Below are 19,710 nucleotides of genomic sequence, written 5' to 3' on the forward strand. Positions count from 1 at the left end.
CCTGAGGGATTTCCTACCCAACAAATCCACCTCAGGCACCATCATCACTTTAAAACACTGTGTCGTGTCATTGAGGAGACACCATAAGCACCTTTTTTTTCCAACCACCATCTAAACAATTGTGTTGCTGATCGATATATTATTTACTTTAATTATGAGTTCTGTTTTTTTGTGGTTGCAGGTTGGAGATGGGATTGAGGCTGGGTATGCTTTATGCTTTTTTGTTGTGTATTATTTTGGTAATTTAATTAATGATGAATTTTAGGGTGTACATGTTTTACAATAGCCTCTAAATTATACTTGACAGCACTAACTTGAGAACATATTAAAGACTTCCTAAATAAATCTGTGTGAATAATGGAAATGGGCAAGAAAAAAATGTCTCTCTATTTGTCCAATGAACATTTGGTTTGTGCGTTTTCAATGTGTGTTAGTGTGTTCATGTAAATTAATCCTTGTAGACATGACTAGACATGTGTCTCTTAAGTTTATTATCTTTAAAAAACAATAGGCCACCAAAAGCTAAAACGAAAGGTAAGCAACATTGCAACAGCTTTTGGTGGCCTATTGTTTTTTCTTCCCTATATTGTAATGTGTCCCTTTATTAGACTGTTGACATAAGCTACATTCAAGATCAAAATTGTACATCCAAAATATATGATAAGCTTATGAAAAATGACGCCTTGACTCCAGTTTTTTTGATGCTCTTAATGTATTTACACACAGAACAATTTACAGGAAGATAGAAATAGACATACAGCTAAAACAAGGACAAGAAAGCTGAACAAAGATAGGTTCAAACATTTAACTATAATGTACACAGTACAAAAGGTGAAAGAATAGATGCGTACATAAATATATATGTCTATATACAAGTCAAACTGTTTCTGTAATAAAAACAAGAATACAATAGTGCAATGGTGCAGAGTGAAAAGAGTGCTGGAAGAAATATTGAATGATTAATATAACTGGTTACTTTATATACATGAGGTAGGTGGATATGTACAGTATATGCATGCGGAAGAAGTACTCAGATCTTTTACCCACAAAAGTACAAAGGTATTAGCATAAAAAGATACTTAAAGTGCCAAAGGTAAAAGTACTAATTTTGCTGAATTGCCCATTTCAGAACAATTATATTATTGGACTATAATTATTGATGCATTATTGTGTACTTCATCTTAATGTTGCAGCTGGCAATGGTGGAGCTGATTTAATTCATTTTTAAGTTTTATCTCATACTACAATAATACATCATAATCTATTCACTGATTATATTTTGTAATATTAATCCCAATCCACAAAGTAAATAAAGCTGTCTGATAAATGTTGTGAAATAAAAAGGACAGTATGTAGTGTGTGTGTGTGTGTGTGTGTGTGTTTTTCGCAGCCCTGTGACAGCAGGCTTACTCAGCGGAGGGCTGGTCTTTGTCGTCATCGCTGCTCATATTTAATTAATGAGGAGGCGGCGGCCACGGGAAAACTGGCTGCTTCTGGTTTCCAGGCATAAATACAAAGCGGAGCCGGTGTGAGGAGAAAAACGGCACAAAGGAAAGCTGAGCACTGTGAGGTTTTAAAGCTGAAGACCAAGAGAGTCAGGTAACCAGCTGCTCTTCTTAAACCTAATGTCAGGGATGGCGAGGGCTGTGATTTACATGTTGACCAGAGGAACAGACTGTATCAGTTCATATCGCTGAAAATATCTTCTTCTTCTTCTTCTTCTTCTTCTTGGACTTGTCAGCGCTGTGAGCGACCGTAGATCAATCAGACTAAATGTCAGCTAGTTTGTGTAGATAAGACAGCCGGCAGATCAGATGTTAGTTACACTGATGTATATTATAGGTCGCTGTCTCTCTCTCTCTCTCTCTCTCTCTCTCTCTCTCTGTGTGTGTGTGTGTGTGTGTGTTTAACGGGACGAGCTGCTCTGTCTGGAACAAGGTGTATTTGTGTTTTTCCGCTTGATTTTGTCGGCTGTAAACTGTGTTCAGGTTTTGTCGTGTCTCCGCCACACGTTGTCTCCCACAGACGATCAGTCAGAGTAACTCAGTGAAGTTGTTCGCTTTGTTTCAAACTGCTGCCACTTTGGCATCGCAGCTTATACGTGGCAGCAACGTGTTTTTTCCTATACAGTTTTCCAGCCAGGCAGCATATATAGGATGATCAAACACTTTAACTTTCAGGGTTTTCTCTTGTGTATCTTGTCTCTGTCTCCAGTCAGATCCTTCTCCTCTGTTAAAACTTTTCATTTTCGTTTCAGTATTTGTATTTTTGGTACCACTTTCAAATAAACCATCTTTGGTAAATAAGTCGTACGAAATGGCTGTATTAATGTTTGATAAATGCTTTAGAGATCAGATATAATCTATTCCTTTAGCTGGTGTTCACCTTTACTGTGTCATTGGTTTTATAAATGTGAATAAGTCAGTGAAAGTTTTTAATTCATCATTCATTCGTAAATGTTGTTAATAAAAAATAGATTTTGGTCCAAGAGGTCAAACCGTTCAACCAGATTTTGTACAACCTGGAAACCCAAAAGTTGCCTTTATTACTGGCTCATAACAGATCTATAAAGCATTAGTAAATTATTGATTAACTCTTAATAAAGCCTTATATTTATATTACATATATTTTCATTTAAAACTCCTGACTTATTAGAAAATGATACCCGCATTTTAAATCTAAAGGCTTCCCAGGATGTGTTTTTTATTACAGAAATATGTACTTAAAAGTTAACTTTAATGTTTATTTATCTTTTTGTTTGTTTACTTTCTCTATCAGCGCTCTCTGGGGTGATGATTTGCCACCAGTGAGGACTTCTGATTGAATGTATTGAGCCTGTTCTCTGAGGCAGCACTTCTGTAACTTGTGTGTATCTTTGGGAATACTACAATAATCTCAGGGCACTCTTTATCTGCACTAGCGGGAACATCCAGTGTGGTGTACAGTAACACAGCGGTGGAGTGTGTGTGTGTGTGTGTGTGTGTGTGGGGGGGGGGGTGCTTCCTCTTCATCATCCCAGCTTGGGAACGTCAGAGCTGGGAGAGAAGTGTGGAATGTCTGGCTTTTGGCACGAAGCCTCCAGGCTCCACTGAAGTTTTTTTTAAATATAGGGATGTAGAAACGTTAGTTACCAGGCTGATACTCTCATGGGACTGATAAAGGAAATTCAGATGTGCGTGTGGACACAGCTGGAAAGAGCAATGACCACAATTAAAGGAGAGTAAAGGAGCACAGATGAGAGACAGAGGCTCAGACACAGTAATTTAAGATATTCCTGCTCAAAGCTGGCTCTGCTCATGAAAAGGCCACCGGCAGACGCACTGCACAGTAGATGGCCATTTCTAGGTCAGTGGTAGCCCCCTGCCTGCCACCCTCCCTCCTCCTCCTCACTCCACCCCACCCTGAGCCGCCTGTCTACCCAAGGCCACACATTAATCTGCAGTGGTGGTGTAAAGCGTGCAGTGGTGGCATGTGGTGTACCAGCCGTGGAATTACAAGCAACCACAGGGACGGATGCACAATCTGTCAGAGAGGCCAGTGTGTGAAGTCATCAAATGCTGTCTATGAATGTCTATGTCATTAATCATTCATTTAAAATCGAGGTTGCTTAGGTACAGTATTCAGGTGAATTTTGCACTGACATGGGCTTCATTTTGTAGGTCAAGCAGATTAATTCTGAGCAGTCCAGGCCATGGACACTGATTAGGAAAATGTGCTGCTGCATTTAGCAAAAAGCAAACAAATGCAACAACAAAATACAACAAATACAATATTTTACAGCAAACAGAACAATTCCATCTGCCACTGCATCCTCCTTTTGTCAGATATGTTGTCTACATATGTTGTTTGCGTCAAGGCAGCGTTCTCCTGTGTCCCTCATCTCTACCAGCTGTGGAATATAAAAGAGCAGCAGTCATAGTTCTGAAACCCACTAAAAATAAAACACAGTTTATATACCATCTATTCTTTACTGTAACTAACTGCACGTGTATAAACAGACATGTTAGCCTCAATTCAACACCTCAGATTCAATTAACATGGACCACCCAACAATCACAGACAACAATTGCATCCTTTTGTCAGAGGCTTGTTTGTGTAACTTTGGAAATAAGGCCAATTTTACAACCTCTATCATTTTAGGGGATTCTGCTATTAATATTTTACTGTTACGAAAATAAAAAGTTAAACCAACCTCAATCCTTTACTTTTCTTTAAAGCCCAAGAATGAGTCTATTCATGTTGATTTTGCATCAACAGTTCGGGTCAGATTCTGGGAATCCAACTGATGATTAACGTTGTCTTTGAACTGTGTTTTCTGTGTGCAGATATTTAATGCAAAGCATTCATGACTGAGATTAGTTTCGGAGAGAAAGACAGAACTGGAAGTGAAACATGGCCTTTATTTAGTACTCACAAAGACATAATTCAGTGTAATTCTGTGGTTTAGCAGTAATACATTGGGAACCACAAGTGCAGACTGGGGTCTCCTAGGATTGTGCAATATGGATATGGATATGGGAACTCTTTCACGTAATACATTTTCTGACAAATCAATTCACAAACTGTTTATGGATATAATTATTAAAGACAACCAGAAAGAAATGTATGTTTTTGTAGAATTCAGTGAGTTAGATACTTGCCAAATCAAGAAACTTCATCACATTCAAATCATATAAAAATCCAATACTGCCACAAAGCAGTCAGGCTCATTGATTGGCAATATTGCTCCCAATGGCCTAATACACCCAGAATGTAAACAGTATGGCAAGACATATTGGCACTTCTGATTGGAAACGCCTGTTCAGTAAATCTGTGTCATGTCCGACCCACATTCAGGACGAGGGTCGTGGGGTCGGATCAGACGTCGTGTGCTGACCCGTCCAGACTATCAGGTTTGACCCACATCTGTGTCGGAGGTCAGCGTTCAACCAAGACTCTGGTAGACTTTGAAACAGGAAGTCATAGAGATTTACAGAAATCCCTGTATATGTCATCTTTAGTCACAGTTTGGTTCTTACTTACAACATACATATGTTACACACACGCACGCACACATCTTTTCTTGCAGAGCTGGCTGGCCGTTTCCTCTCTGACTCTCTTTGTCAGCTCTTGTTGATCATGTGACTCCTCCAGCTGAATTGACAAGACTGACAACTTGCTTACAACACAGTTTCTCAAACGTTAAAGTTGAAACAAGGTTAAAAACAAGTGAAGATGGCCACTCTCCTCTGCCACAGTAATCTGTATTTGTAGTGTACATACTGTGTGTACTTGTTTAGTTCTGATGATCTCTTATAATTTAAGGTAAACACATAGACAGGCTCACACACATATGAGTTTGATATTCACATCCGCTGAATTCTGTCTGCTGTGTGACCTCAACCTGTGAGGGAAATGGTGTGTACTTTCTACATCGTACCATATGTACCGCCCTGTGTCCAGCGTTGCTGTGGTAACAAAGCGGGGAGCATGTGTATGTATGTGTGAGTGTGAGTGTGTGTATTGCGTAACAGCAGGTTATCGCCGCCTTACCTCAGAGGACTTGATATTGTTGCTCATGCATGTCAGGAGTTGGACTAGAATAACATTTCACATTCAAAGCTCACAGATAACAGTTATAACATTACTATATACATCTTCCTTAAAAAAAACTGCCACTTACTGTTGGTACTTTGTAAATGTCTCTATTGGGTTACCAGGAATGTCTTCTGAATAGACTCCCACTGTGTTATTCTCACACACAGCTGTCTATACATTCACAGCAAGCAGCCTTGTGTACTGGAATAACAAGGTCGCTTGTGTATTCTTCACTCTGAATGTTAGCTTGAGCAATTTCAGTATCATTAGATATCGTGTAAGAAGAAAGTAAGAATCACTTTTCTTTGCGTAAAGTCTATTTTCTGACAGAAATAACAGGGTTGTGTCAGAACTTCTAATTTGGCTACACGGCGGGTACATCAGCTGTAAATGTGGGTCGTATTAGAGCAACACTTATCAGCCATAAAAGAGATCTGTGTAGTCAGCACTTCATTAGCAACACAAGACAACAGAGCTCTAAAGAGGCCAAGTCTGTAGGTGCATTAAAGGATCAGTTTGTTTTTCTTGTCTCTTGTGGTATCTAGTCATGCCAAGTTTTAAGACATCTGTCTCCACCCCAGTACAATGGAGGGATTTAGTTTGTGGGGATCACTGCACTGAAATATTGCATTTCAAAAATTGGAGCGTGATTTGTATCTTTACACAAACTGTGCCTGTGTGCCTCTCTGAATGATCCACAGACCTCACGGCAAGTTTTCATAGTTTTCAGTGAAAACTTATTATAGCTTTTTCGGTGGATTAAGTAAAATGAGTAACATGAACACTGGTTCTTAATATATTTATCTTGTGTGCATAGGAGAATAACTTGTTTTGTACAATTAGTTTTGCGCAAAAGATGGATCTAATGTATTGTTTGCACAAGTTATTATCACGTGTGCACAAGATAATATACTATGCACACAAGACAGTACCTTGTCCGCACAGAGGAAAAAAATATTTCATATATATATATATATATTATTATTATTTTTTTTAATATATATATATTTCAGGGCATCTGGGGTTCCATATTTTCTGAACACAATGCTGTTGTTGTTTTTTTAAATATGTGATTTTTCAGTGCTGTTCAAAAAATCCTTTATATTGAGATTGATAATCCATAAAATCTTGACAACATATACCAAACACAGACAAATCAATAGATCGGTAGCTGAAAATACCAACCAGGGATATGATATAGACATGCATAGGCGGCATACAACCCAACACGATCCACCCAACCAGAGGTGTTTGCAATCAGGATGTACTAGGTAGGTATGTTATGTAATTTATTGAACTTATAGAAAAAAAAGAAGATTTCTTTCTTTCTTTCACTCCATATCATCTTCTGCTGTGTGAATGGCTGTCGCCTGCTGACTCAGTGTTATAACTGCCATTTTTAACTTGGTTCTTTTTTTTTTCTTTTAATTTGTCCTCAGACTCAATCGAAGAGGAGCTTGGACGGCATGCAAAGTTGTGAAATTTCCTCAGACAGCACTGATGATCCTCTTAGTAGCGGCCTACGCACTCATCGGCAGCCTCGAATAGTAGTGATTGGTGCTGGCTTGGCCGGCCTTGCTGCAACTAAGGTCCTACTGAAAAACGGCTTCACAGATGTCACTGTCCTAGAGGCGTCAGACCACATCGGCGGGAGAGTTCACAGTGTTCAGCACGGTGAGAGGACGTGTCTCTGTTGACCTGTTTGCTACCTTAAACTTTGTGAAACACCTAAGCACTGTAACTGTGCCCTTTTTCGACAGCATCACTGAAACTGTGTACGCTAAATAAGACGTCAGAGCCAGTGGGTGGCTAGCCTAGCTTAGCATAAAGACTGGAAGCAGCTAGCCTCCAGGAAGTGACTGTGAACTAATGAATAACTCCCTGTCATTCACACTTTGGTTTTTGTACAAACAAGATATAATGTGTTGATGAGTGAGCTTTAGAGGTGCTGCTTACCTTTGGACAGAGACAGGCTAGCTGTTTCCCCTCGTTTCCAAACTTTATGCTAAGTTGCTAACCGGCTGTAGCTGCATATTTAGCATACAGGCATGAGAATGGTCAAACTGTTTCTTCAAGTCCATCAATATGTGGGTTTATAGTAATAATTTTCTTTGTGAAAATCTAAGTGTCGTTACACATCACTGTAATGCCAAACGGTTCAATAGCTGGTTCGCTCACAGAATACCTGATTGTTTTTGTGTTTGTGGGCAGAAATTTGCACTGAAGAGACAAAATATTTATTTTAAGTAACATTTTTTTTATGAGAAAGAAACAGCTTATCTGTGTAGTCCTGTGCACTACATCTGTTGTTGTGTTTTTCTAAGGTTACATTAACTTTGATTATTAAGTACTCTTCATATTTACTTTGAAAATGGTCGAATCAGCCGGCCATACGCAATCAATGTTGTTTCCCTAAATAACCTGAATTAATACACTTATCGGATGCGTGTCTAGTTCCAAGAGAAATATGGTGCTTTTCTCTTGATCTGCTTGAGTGGCGCTGGTAGATTTTCCCAGCAAAGTCGAGTGAACTGCAGCTGATTTCCATCATGACAAACTCTTTCAACTGGCAAGAACAAACAAGTAGCGCTGATACCATATGCACATAAAAGAGGTCACGTGTAAAAACACACACTCATGCACTGCACTGCTAAATGTAAACCTATAGGTCAGGCTCACGGATAATTGCGTCTGTTATGTAAATGCCTGTTTATGTACTAAGATGTTATGTTATTATAGAAGCATGAAGTCATTTCTGTCTTTGCATTGGCTCATTTTTATTATATAAATGAATGTAAAAAAATACATAGTGTGAGATGCCCCTCAGGAAAAATATTAATTTAATGCTACTCAAGTGGGCTTCAGCAAGTGCAGCATGTTAATTGAGTTGACGTCCTTCTTGAACTGTCCAGTTATCTAACACTCAAGTGTGATGTCTTAACAAAGCAGACTTATATACAGTTTCATTCAAAGCTATGAAGGAGATGTTGAGTTCAAAAAGATCCTCTTTTTTTTTTTTCAAACTCACATTGATCTGTGCCGCTTCTTTTATTCTGAAGGAAAAGCAACTTTGGAACTCGGAGCCACCTGGATCCATGGTGCCAATGGGAACCCAGTGTACCACCTGGCGGAGGACAACGGGCTGCTGGAGCACACCACAGACGGGGAGAGGAGCGTGGGACGCATCAGCCTGTACACCAAGAATGGTGTGGCTCATTACCAGACCAACGTTGGGAAGAGGATCCCCAAGGACCTGGTGGAGGAGTTCAGTGACCTGTACAACGAGGTGAGGGGACACATATACTCAGGGACAGTAAGGTGCACACATGAGAGCACAGAGAGACTTACTGTTCAGCCTGCCTAACATTAAAATATCAAAACGTGTGTAAGTTAAATTATGTTGCAAACCCCTAACAAACGAATGCTCTGCAGTTTTTCCACAGATCCAAAGTGTTCTGGGCTAAATTTGGGTAAATGTGTATGAAATGATGCACAAAGACATCTAGAACATTTCCACTTGATAGAACTTTGCAGCCGTAAATACATGGAGACTTGAATTTGAATGTTTCACAGTGTAAACATCATGCGGCTTCAATAGCGTATTGGACCAGGCTGATAGAGAATATATAAGATGCTGTCAGACAGTGTAGATGAAGGTGATCTTAGCAACCTTTAAAGCTGCTCAAGGGGAAACAAAAGGGGAAAGCTGGACGTTAAGAGGTACGTGCACACGCCACTCCTATGACAGCATTATTACATATATCTTTAGCCATCTTGTGATGGAACAGTCCACCAAAACATGCTGAATTTAACAAGGAATGGCCATTTTTGTTAGTCCAGCTCTCCGCTCTCTGCTCTGTCGCAGCCTCTGTTAGAGCACGATTATCATACTGTAAGTAGGTCACGTCTGGAAAAGCAGTTACAGAGGGAAGGTATAGAACACACAAGAAGGCAGTTTGTTTTTATTAACCCTCGTACATCTGTGTTTTTTCTGCGTAACCTCCGGGTCCACGTGCTGTCTCCTTGGGATAAATCTTCTTAATGGAATTTCACACCTTCACAAACACGGCGGCAGCTTCAGCATCCTAAAGACGGGATATATTCTTGCCTCTGCTACAGCTTAGCAGCCTTGTAAATCCACGTCAGCCATCTTGTCCACCTATTCCTCCAGCTTTCTTTCAGCCTTTGAAAATCTTCATAATGCTTTCTTTGTATGTTGTATAGAGTGTGAAGCTCTCTGAGACAAATGTGCTACTTTGGAAATGAGATTGACTATCTTTGTAAAGACTGCGAGCTGCCATCTCCAGGATGGGTTTTTCAATAGCATGGCGTAATGAAAAGAGAAAATAAATGAGACCCTGCTTCACGGTCACCTCACCTTTATCACTCTCTGTGATGTCATTCAGCCGTGACTGACACACTGCAGAGTGATCAGGACCAGGTTATCTCCCCTGTCTCCTTTCACACTGATGATCTTCATGGTCAGATGACTCATTATGCTCTTTATTCTCTTAATCTTCTTGTTGAGGGAGTGGAGGGAAGAAGTTTATATTTCCTCACTTCCATAACTGCCTCGAGTGCATATATGTACAAATAACAATTATTTTCATTTGTTTAATGTATTTTTAGATTAATCAGTTGGTCTATAAAATGTTAGAGAATAATGAAAAATACCTGTCAGAATTTCCCCAAAGCCCAAAACCCCAAAATATCCAGTTTGCTACCACAGACTGAGAACCTGAAGCCAGTGAAATGATGGCAAAATGACTTCAACGATGAATCCATGATCAAAAATGTTGCTAGATAATATTCTGACAATCATGTAATCGATAGTTTGATAAACTCATTGTTTCAGTAGTATATCAACAAGATACAATCTCCAACACCTTAATGGATTATATCAAAGTTATGTTTCATTATTAAGGGATAACAACACTCAAACTGAATATATTAAGCATTTACAGTACTCGTTCTACGTGCTACAAGTCAAAGATTTAAAGATTGCTGTTGAAGTCCAACTTCATTAACTTGGTTTTGACTTGATACATGTTGATATATCACTACAGTTGTTTTCACCTGATACTTCCCAGGAAATGGTGTATTATCACCTTCAAGAAAGACAACTTAACATAAACACAACACAGCATTCATGTAGCAGCTTGTCAGTGTAACGACATTTTCCTAATCTCTTTTCCTACTCTCGTCTGTGTATTTCCATCTCCTTAATAAGGTGCCGCTCTTGTAGCAGCGGGCGGCATTTCTTTTTAATGTGCTGTGGTTTGATGGTGTTTCTCCATCATCCTGCAGTTTACCATTTGAAACAATCAAGCACTTACCTGATCTGCCCCGAACTGAGCAAAACTGCTTTCTTTACGTCCGTCTTCATCCTGGTGACCTTCCGTCTCTCACCTTTCACCCTCTTTTTAGGTGTACGAGCTGACTCAGGAGTTCTTCCAGAATGGGAAGCCAGTTTGCGCTGAAAGCCAGAACAGCGTTGGCGTCTTTACAAGAGACGTGGTGCGCAAGAAGATCATGTTGGATCCTGATGATTCTGAGAGCACCAAGAAGCTCAAACTGTCCATGCTTCAACAGTACCTCAAGGTGTGTGTCCATGTCTACCTGTGAGAGAGTGACAATGAAGCAGTGTATCACCTCCTGGGTTTCTCTTTGCGATTGTCCTCTCAAGATACACTTATGTGAATTCAGAGGCGCTTTTGCCATAAAGTCCGCACTATAAGGGCTGATTCACTGCTGGCCTCTTGCTGAGCTAATACAGACTGATAATCAGTCAAATTCATACATGAATCATCAAGTCAGAAATGTGAAAACCTGGTACGAATGGAATGAGGAAGTTGATATTGGTCTAATCTGTTCCTGCTGGCACTAATAGCTAGGGTTAATTAGACAATAATTAGCTTTTAATCACAAAAAGATTGGTTTGCTAATTAGATAGTAATTATGAGCTTTTGTTTACTTCCTCGTAACCTATAATCCACATAGATATCCAATGACAAATATTCAGGCGAGGACTTTTGTTATTTCAAGCAGAGCTGTTTTTACATGTTTGTGTCCTACGACAGAGTTTAGAGTTGTTTTTACACTGACCGCTTTTCTTTTTTATCAGCGGGACTTTTACTCTGAAGAGTAGAATACAATATAAAAACATCCTTTCTATAGTTTGAGCGTGCAATGATACAAAGACATACAGGTTTAATTCAGTTTTAGGAAGGAAACATCTTGATAAACATTCAGTGATTGATCATAGGGATGCAACTAATGATTACCATCAATTCATCTGTTGACTACTTTCTTTATTACCTGGTAAGTCTATAAAATGTCAGAAAAATGCACATATTCCCAGAGCGCACGGTGATGTGTTCAGACCAACCAACAGTCCAAAATGAAAACATATTACATTTTCAATTACATAAAACAAAGAAAATCGCCACATTTTAGAAGTTGCAACTGGCTAATGTTTGGCATGTTTGCTTGACAAACAACTTTTAGGAATAGTTTGACATTTTTGGTTAGGGTTAGGGTAAAGCCACAGCCAGCAGCCTATTAGCTTAGCTTAGCACAAAGACTGGAAACAGGGGGAAACAGCTAGCCTCGCTCTGTCCGGCGGTAACAAATTCTACCTTCCAGCACCTCTGAAGCTCACTGATTAACACATTATATCTGGTTTTCTCTAACCTGTACAAAAACTGAAATGGGAAAAACAACAATTTGCCAAAGGTGGTTTATGTGCTGGACTATTTTTTGGTTGGGAGCGATTATTTCCTGGAGTCTCCACTGGTTACCTGGCAACTGCTCAGAAAGCAAATCAACATATTTCCCAAAATGTCAAAGTATTGCTTTTAATAATTAATCTATGATGTTGATTTCAATTAATTTCCTGTTTATTGGCTACTTAATTGTGAGAGGGAAGAGTTTTACCGTCCTCATTGGAGGCTATGTTTTGTTCTCGTTTTTTGTCTTTTTGTCTGGAGGACGTCATAAAAACATCCAAGAGCTAAAAGTGCAGCTCCTCATGATTACTGTAGGCTTTAAAACACCTCAATTGAAACTCTTGCTGGCATTTTATATCGATGGCCATTTAATAAATTCGTGTGAGCTGTATATTAGTGCTATATTCACTTCTCCTCCATACGCTCCTGCCCACACACAAAGACACAGGAGACAGAACATGTTGTGAAATGCAGCAGTGAAGAGACGGTGGCATATTTGCCACCAGGTAACCTCTGCCATGCTGGCTTACTATTTAATGAGGCAGAAGCTGTAACATATTTTTTTTTGCTTTGCAATAACACACCACCAGTAGTCCTGTAAATAAAACTTAATGTTCCCAGCATGTTTGAACATGCCTGTCATGCTGATTTGTTCAGAGCTGTGGCTGTAGAGACAAGCTTTTGACATGCTTACAGTATGAATTCAATGGGTGTGGAGAGTTGATTCAAAAGTCAGGAACGTGATTGCAAAAGTGATCCAAATGTTGACTTTGGGTCTAACAGCTGCAGATATTCGGTGGATATATAACGGACTGTGTGTTGATATGTTTCAGGTGGAGAGTTGTGAAAGCAGCTCTCCCAGTATGGATGAGGTGTCTCTGAGTGAGTTTGGCGAGTGGACGGAGATCCCTGGTGCACATTATGTCATTCCTGAAGGTTTCATGAAGATCGTGGAGGTCCTGGCCCAGGACATCCCCTCCCCCACCCTCTGCCTTAGCAAACCGGTCCGCTGCATCCACTGGAACTACTCAGCCCAGCATCAGGAGGTGATCGCCAAGAGCAACGGCGACAACAACCAGGACAACAACCACAATGAAAACAACCACGGCTGCCAACCTCACGAGGACCCCCTGATCCTGGGTCACCCCATTTATGTGGAGTGCGAGGATGAGGAGTGGATCCCGGCCGACCACGTGATCATGACCGCTTCTCTGGGCGTGCTAAAGCAGAACCGCGAGGCCATGTTCTCCCCCTCTCTGCCTGAGGACAAAGTGCTCGCCATCGAGAAGCTGGGCATCAGCACCACCGATAAGATATTCTTAGAGTACGAGGAGCCCTTCTGGAGCCCCGAGTGCAACAGCATCCAGTTTGTGTGGGAGGATGAGGCTCAGCTAGAACAGCTGGTCTACCCCGAGGAGCTGTGGTACAAGAAGATCTGCAGCTTCGACGTCCTCTACCCGCCCGAGCGCTACGGCTATATGCTGAGCGGCTGGATCTGTGGGCAGGAGGCGTTGTACATGGAGCGCTGCGATGATGAAACAGTGGCTGAGACATGCACTGAGCTGCTTAGGCGCTTTACAGGTCAGGACACACAAACACATGGAAACAGTGCATTGTGGGGAAAATGACACCGATCATACATCCTGTTTACACTACAGAAGCTTTTGTGGGTTTTCTAGGTTGATATATACACAGGGTTTCATGTGTCTCATTTATTTTATTTGACTTCTCTGGCTGTTTTATTTAATCATTATCCAAACAAAGACAAAATATTCTTTGTAAAAGACAATGCTACTTATATGATTCTGACTTCTGTAGATTTTTACAACAGAAAACAGACAAGATCGACTTCCGTCACCCAACTCTGTTCCAGTTAAGCTCTCACAAAGAATCAATAATCTAAAACTAACACAATAGCCTTGGAAGGCTGAGACTGAGTGACTCATAGGAGCCATAACTCTGGTTGGGTCATTGCGTTTTGTATAAAGGAAATCAGCTGTGACATAAGAAGCTTTTTTTCATCCCAAAAAAGGTTGACAGATAATACGGCTGAATGACTCAGGTGTCTGCCTTTGTGTCCAGTGAGCAGCAGCTACTGTAACTGGTTTGATGTCAGCACAACAAAGGAACAAAACACTGGGCAGAGGGATTGATCATGTGATAGATGAGGTGAAGAGGCCTTTGCTTTAACTGACACACAAGTGACACGGCTGCCACATTTTCTCTGAGACTAATTCGGTGTTGCTGCTACTAGTTATTTAAAACACTTCACTTCTTGTGTGATAAAGGAATTTTCCCTGAGAAAAGAAAAACATAACAAGACATAGCGGTTTCAAGGTGATTGCAACATAAAAATGTAAACAGTTTCATCACCGGCTGACTCATTGTTTGTAGTTTAGCAATGGGTTTTGTGTGTGCGGCTAGAAAATGGCTCCGATCATTACTCAGTAAAGTGATTTCCTCAGAAGTAGGTCACAGTGTGAGTGCAGAAACAATGACTGTCACTTCATGATGAGGTCAGTGGAATTCCTATAGATACAGACTGTACACCACACAGAGAGTCTACGCACACACACACACACACACACACACACACACACACACACACACACACACGCACACTTTGTTCATTTAGGTCAATGCGGTTTAATCCCCTCAGCTGTTGCTTAATTACATATAGACTCGCCGGTGCCTCGCTGCTCACAGAGGGTCACGCGTTCATTAGTGTTGGCAGATTGGACATCCCAGTAAAAGGCCTCAACTCACAGCTGCCACATTCCCAGTTTGAACTGGTTTGATTCTGTATTGTACTGGATCGTCGTTAAGTTTCTCCCTCTCTGTCCGTCTGTCCACAGGGAACCCCGACATTCCAAAGCCCTGGCGTGTCCTGCGCTCCTCGTGGGGCAGTAACCCCTTCATACGAGGCTCCTACTCCTTCACCAGGGTGGGATCCAGCGGTGGGGACTGTGAGAGGCTGGCCATGCCGCTGCCTTACGCCAACAGCACCAAGGCTCCGGTAAGACAGCCACAAGACAACACATGGGGTGGACACAATAATAAAAAAAACTCTGCCATGTAATGTAGTTCAGTAGCCCTGAAAATAATTAGTTTATAATGTTAGACTGTGTCAGAAAGGTGTTTGACTCACCATTATAGTGATTGTTAGGCCAAAGTTTAGTCGTGTTGGTACTGCATTATTTTGCTGCATGTTTCTGTTATTTTTTCCACCACACTATATATATATATATCTAAATGTATGAGAACACAGAGCAGTTAGTATCATATTTGTCAGTCACTAAAAAAGTTGTGTGATGCTATATTTTATAGGTCTGTATTTTCCTTGGAGGTTTCCTGGAAAGAACTATGTAATTTGTTGCTAATTTTAGGGAAATCAAGGCAAAGTTCTGGGACATTTATTTGAGTTTATAACTAGTTGTTGATTTTTAGAAAGATTTCCTTGGAAGAACTGCTCCATTTAAACCCAACTAAGAATTGACTCATTATTAATTTCTTACTGGAAACTCATACTCAACCTCATATGTGTTGAATTGGTTGGTGAATTGTAGACACAATTACCATTTTTGCATGTTCAGCAAAGGTTACATTAGCACTTACGTGGAAATAAATGAATGGAAGTTTACCAATTGAAAATTAGCTTCATTTTCAGCAGTTATTTCTAGAAACCTTCCTGTGTATTTACAGTTACATATCAGTTCCTTTGTAGGAAATTATAGCAAACTAAGGGACCTGTAAAATAAAGTCTTACAACAGTGGTTGCGCTCTGAATGTTGTAGAAAACTTTGAGCCTTTACAACAGTATTTTCACTGACTGTACATTCGGTTGTTTACAATCCTTCCAAGCACTCTGAGCGCATCTGGTTAATGCGGCGGTGTCATCACTACCATGTCACATCGCAGCACATGCAGAGCAAATACAGCTGGTGTCAGGGGGGTTGTGAAAGCTGATTCCTGGCCAGCAGTCTAGACCGTGAAACCTGATGCGTTCTGGGTGAAGGGGGGTTAAAGGGGGGTGAAGGGAGGTGGGTTTCGTGTGCTCACTTGACACTGCTGAAGGAACGGCATGACCCCTCCGCTGAAGACCTTCAACGCTGTCAAACTGAAATCTTAAGCCCTCAGGAAAGTTACTGTAGCCTCCTACATGTAGAGGACTAACAAGGGAGTCGGTGATGGAAATAGAAAATAGTGCCGCACAAGAGGCCAAAAATATGTCAAGATGACACTGACGGATCTCGTTTTGAATCTGGTTTTCTTCTCTAAAATCTTTTCTCCATTTTCCCTTTTCTCCTCCCTCCTCCCTCCTCAGCCTCTACAGATCCTGTTTGCTGGAGAGGCCACCCACAGAAAATACTATTCCACTACCCATGGTGCTTTGCTGTCAGGACAGAGAGAGGCCACTCGCCTAACAGAGATGTACCAGGACTTGCACAGAGCTGAAACCACAAAGCCTAATATCTAAAATAAAACGAACCTCTGACTAGTGAAAAAAAAAGAAATACAAAACTGTTGAGTTTTACGCTTTTTATCTTGATGATTAAGTTATACTTAAAAGCATAGCTGGGGCATTATTACATTACAGTACATTGTACATTGATAACAAATGAGTATTGTTTATATTGTACTGTAGATTTGAATCATGCTAAATTTCATTTGAGATGTACTGTTCAGAAGTTGCCAATGGTGCTGTCATTTCTTGTCTTTATCATTCTGTCATTATGTTTTTCTAATCAGTAATTTAATGTTTATAATAACAGCATCTGTAATTTAACTTGTTTTTGTAAGTGCCTTCTGTACGTAACGTTATGTTAATAATGGAAATACTAAATACAATTTGAGAAAGTTTTAACAAAATAAAAGTTCTATCATCATCTAACATGACCAGTTTCTACTTAATTCATTAGAGTATTAAACACACTAGTGGTGGCCATCAGATATCGCCTCTTCATCCACTTCTGTCCTCGTGGATATTTTCCAGGAAAGTACAACCACAGGCAAGAACTGTTTCCATACTATCACCATTTTGGTATCCTTTTTAAATCTATGAGAGAAAGGCAGAAAGTGAGTGCACATGGAAAGAAAAGAAAAGGCTCATAAGGCTGTGCCAAAGTGACAGATGGTGTTAGAACAGACCTCAACCCGGTCCTCACTTCTGTTGGACAACAGTGCAAATCCTCATCTTCAGTGAGAAACATGATCCGAGGCTGAAAAGAACTGGGGAAGTTTTAGTTAGTAACAGAAAACAGGGACATTTGTTTTAAAACTTTAACTTATTTCACAGTTATGCGGTTAAAAGAAACCTCCAGAAACATCTAGATGAGACGATATATTTTTAAAATGTTCACAATAAATTTCTCACATTAGGGGGGATAAAGACAAAATCAATCCTTTTAGACAATGTTTGTCATGTGCCGGTGGCTAAATAATGAAGACAAACTACATTTTCTTAAAATCTCCTACATTTTCCCAATTTACAATATAAAGTTAGTATGTTTTGGTTTTTCAGTCCCATAGTGTGAAACTGATTAAAGGGGTACCCAAGCGACATTACTCCCGTAATGTCAGACTTGCAACTGACAGATTTTTAAAAAAGATTTAAATCAATGCAGAAGAAGCCGAGATATTCTGAGTTCTAGCACCCAATATGGGTTAAGCTCCAAAACCCCTGGATCATACATTTCCCATAATGCAACAAGATAGTGTTACTTGTTAGATGCCTCCTGCCTTGTAAATGCCCATGTCTTTAAAACTCCATGTCTGTAACGCAGGCTATCTGTTAAAAATGTGTAGTTTTTAGTTCATCAGTGTTGTTCTCAGACTGTAGAAGCTCATCTGAAGCCACAGAAGACACTATAAGACACAGAACTGATACATTATCTGGACGTCGACTTGTTGCCAACTATAAATATCAAGGAGCATCAGATGGTAACTTGGTATTTGAGAAGGAACAGAAAGACTAAAGTTGACATGCCAATATTAAGAGACACTGCCACAGTTTATTTTTCTCTTCTTAAAAAAAACTACTGATAAAGAGACACCCGGTGTTATAAAACATATAATTCTGTGTGAAAATGAAGCCCCTGCACACTCATGGTCCACACACACACATGTTGACATCACACAGACTTGCATTCATTTCCTGGAGACTTACCCTAACCCTAACCCTGACCATAACCTAACCCCAACCTTAACCACTGATTTTGCCTTTTCCCAATTGGGGACACGACTTTTGTCCCCAGCCATCCCCAATTAACTGATCTTTAGTCCCCAAAAGTAGACTAAGTCAAATACACACACAAACACAAAGTGTTTCCACTGATTAGACCTTTTTCTCAGGACTGTGTGCAGGTATGTGCAGACTCTGCCTAAGTTAAATCTTGTATACTAACTGCTAAAACACTGTATTATGATGAGCAGTATGTGCTGTATAGAATTAGTACATAGTGTGGATTTGGGACAGTTAAACAAAGGTGAACTCTGACCTGTGATTCAGCTGCAGATCGCACTGAAACAGGAAACACATTCCAGAGTTCGTCAGTGATGCAGGCTTCAATTTAAGTGAGTGAACTTTTCACCATTATCATTCTACATCAAGCTTGGTAACGTCATGTGATTCTCTACAGAACTCTTCCCAGCTTCAGCGTGAGCAGAGGTCTAATCGCCCACAAATGAAAACACCTGTGTGAGTTTGCAGGCGCTTTAAGAGCTCTTTCTTCATCTCAACCTCGAGAGCTTTGAAAATGCACCAATTACATTATATCTAATTGGACAATAAAACAGGAGAAATAGATCAGATGGATTCAGACAATAACATTATCTAATAATTTACGTGCTCTCTGTGGAGCCTTGTTGTGGCAAAACTTTGGTAAGCCACAGTAAGACGTAACAAGAGCTTCATCACCTTCTGACACCACAAAGTGTCAAGGGCACAGAAAGAAGAAGGAGAGAGCCTGCCAACAATCTTCATCTCATAGCCAATCAGAGCTCGTGTTACATTTCAGGACACAAGACGGTTTGGCAGAGTTTCCCCCATGAGCTCCGAGTAAAGACACGAACACGGCTGTGTTTCATCAAGACAGCACAGAGTTAACATTAATATCTTTATTCGTCACTGTCATTGTTAATATAAAGATACTGATTAGTGGAGCTGTATAACATTCTTTTTTTTTTTCAATGAGAAAGGTTGGGGGGGGTTGTTGTGCTTTGTGATTGTGTGTACAAGACTTTAAAACTGAAGCCTTGTTTTCGGTGGGCAGCGTACTCACCCTCCTCTTTCATTCAGACAGTTGGAAAGCAGAGAGGGAAACACAGGGACAAAGTTCTGGCAGGAGTCCCGGTCCAGTGGGGGAACACGAGAGGCTGCAGAGGACTTAACCATTCAACTACAGCT

General features: G+C 40.4%; 1 protein-coding gene across 1 annotated transcript; it reads left to right on the top strand.

Moving 5' to 3' along the window:
* The first annotated feature begins 1,526 nt into the window (after nucleotides 1-1,526).
* smox (spermine oxidase) lies at nucleotides 1,527-17,196 on the top strand. Its single transcript, XM_070919985.1, has 7 exons — nucleotides 1,527-1,599; nucleotides 7,017-7,251; nucleotides 8,637-8,863; nucleotides 11,005-11,178; nucleotides 13,139-13,886; nucleotides 15,161-15,321; nucleotides 16,630-17,196. The coding sequence occupies exons 2-7, from the start codon at nucleotides 7,044-7,046 to the stop codon at nucleotides 16,780-16,782; spliced, it is 1,671 nt and encodes a 556-aa protein (XP_070776086.1). The 5' UTR covers nucleotides 1,527-1,599; nucleotides 7,017-7,043; the 3' UTR covers nucleotides 16,783-17,196.
* Nucleotides 17,197-19,710: the final 2,514 nt, after the last annotated feature.

This window comes from Enoplosus armatus, chromosome 2, assembly GCF_043641665.1.
Source record: "Enoplosus armatus isolate fEnoArm2 chromosome 2, fEnoArm2.hap1, whole genome shotgun sequence".
Taxonomy (NCBI): Eukaryota; Metazoa; Chordata; class Actinopteri; order Centrarchiformes; family Enoplosidae; genus Enoplosus; species Enoplosus armatus.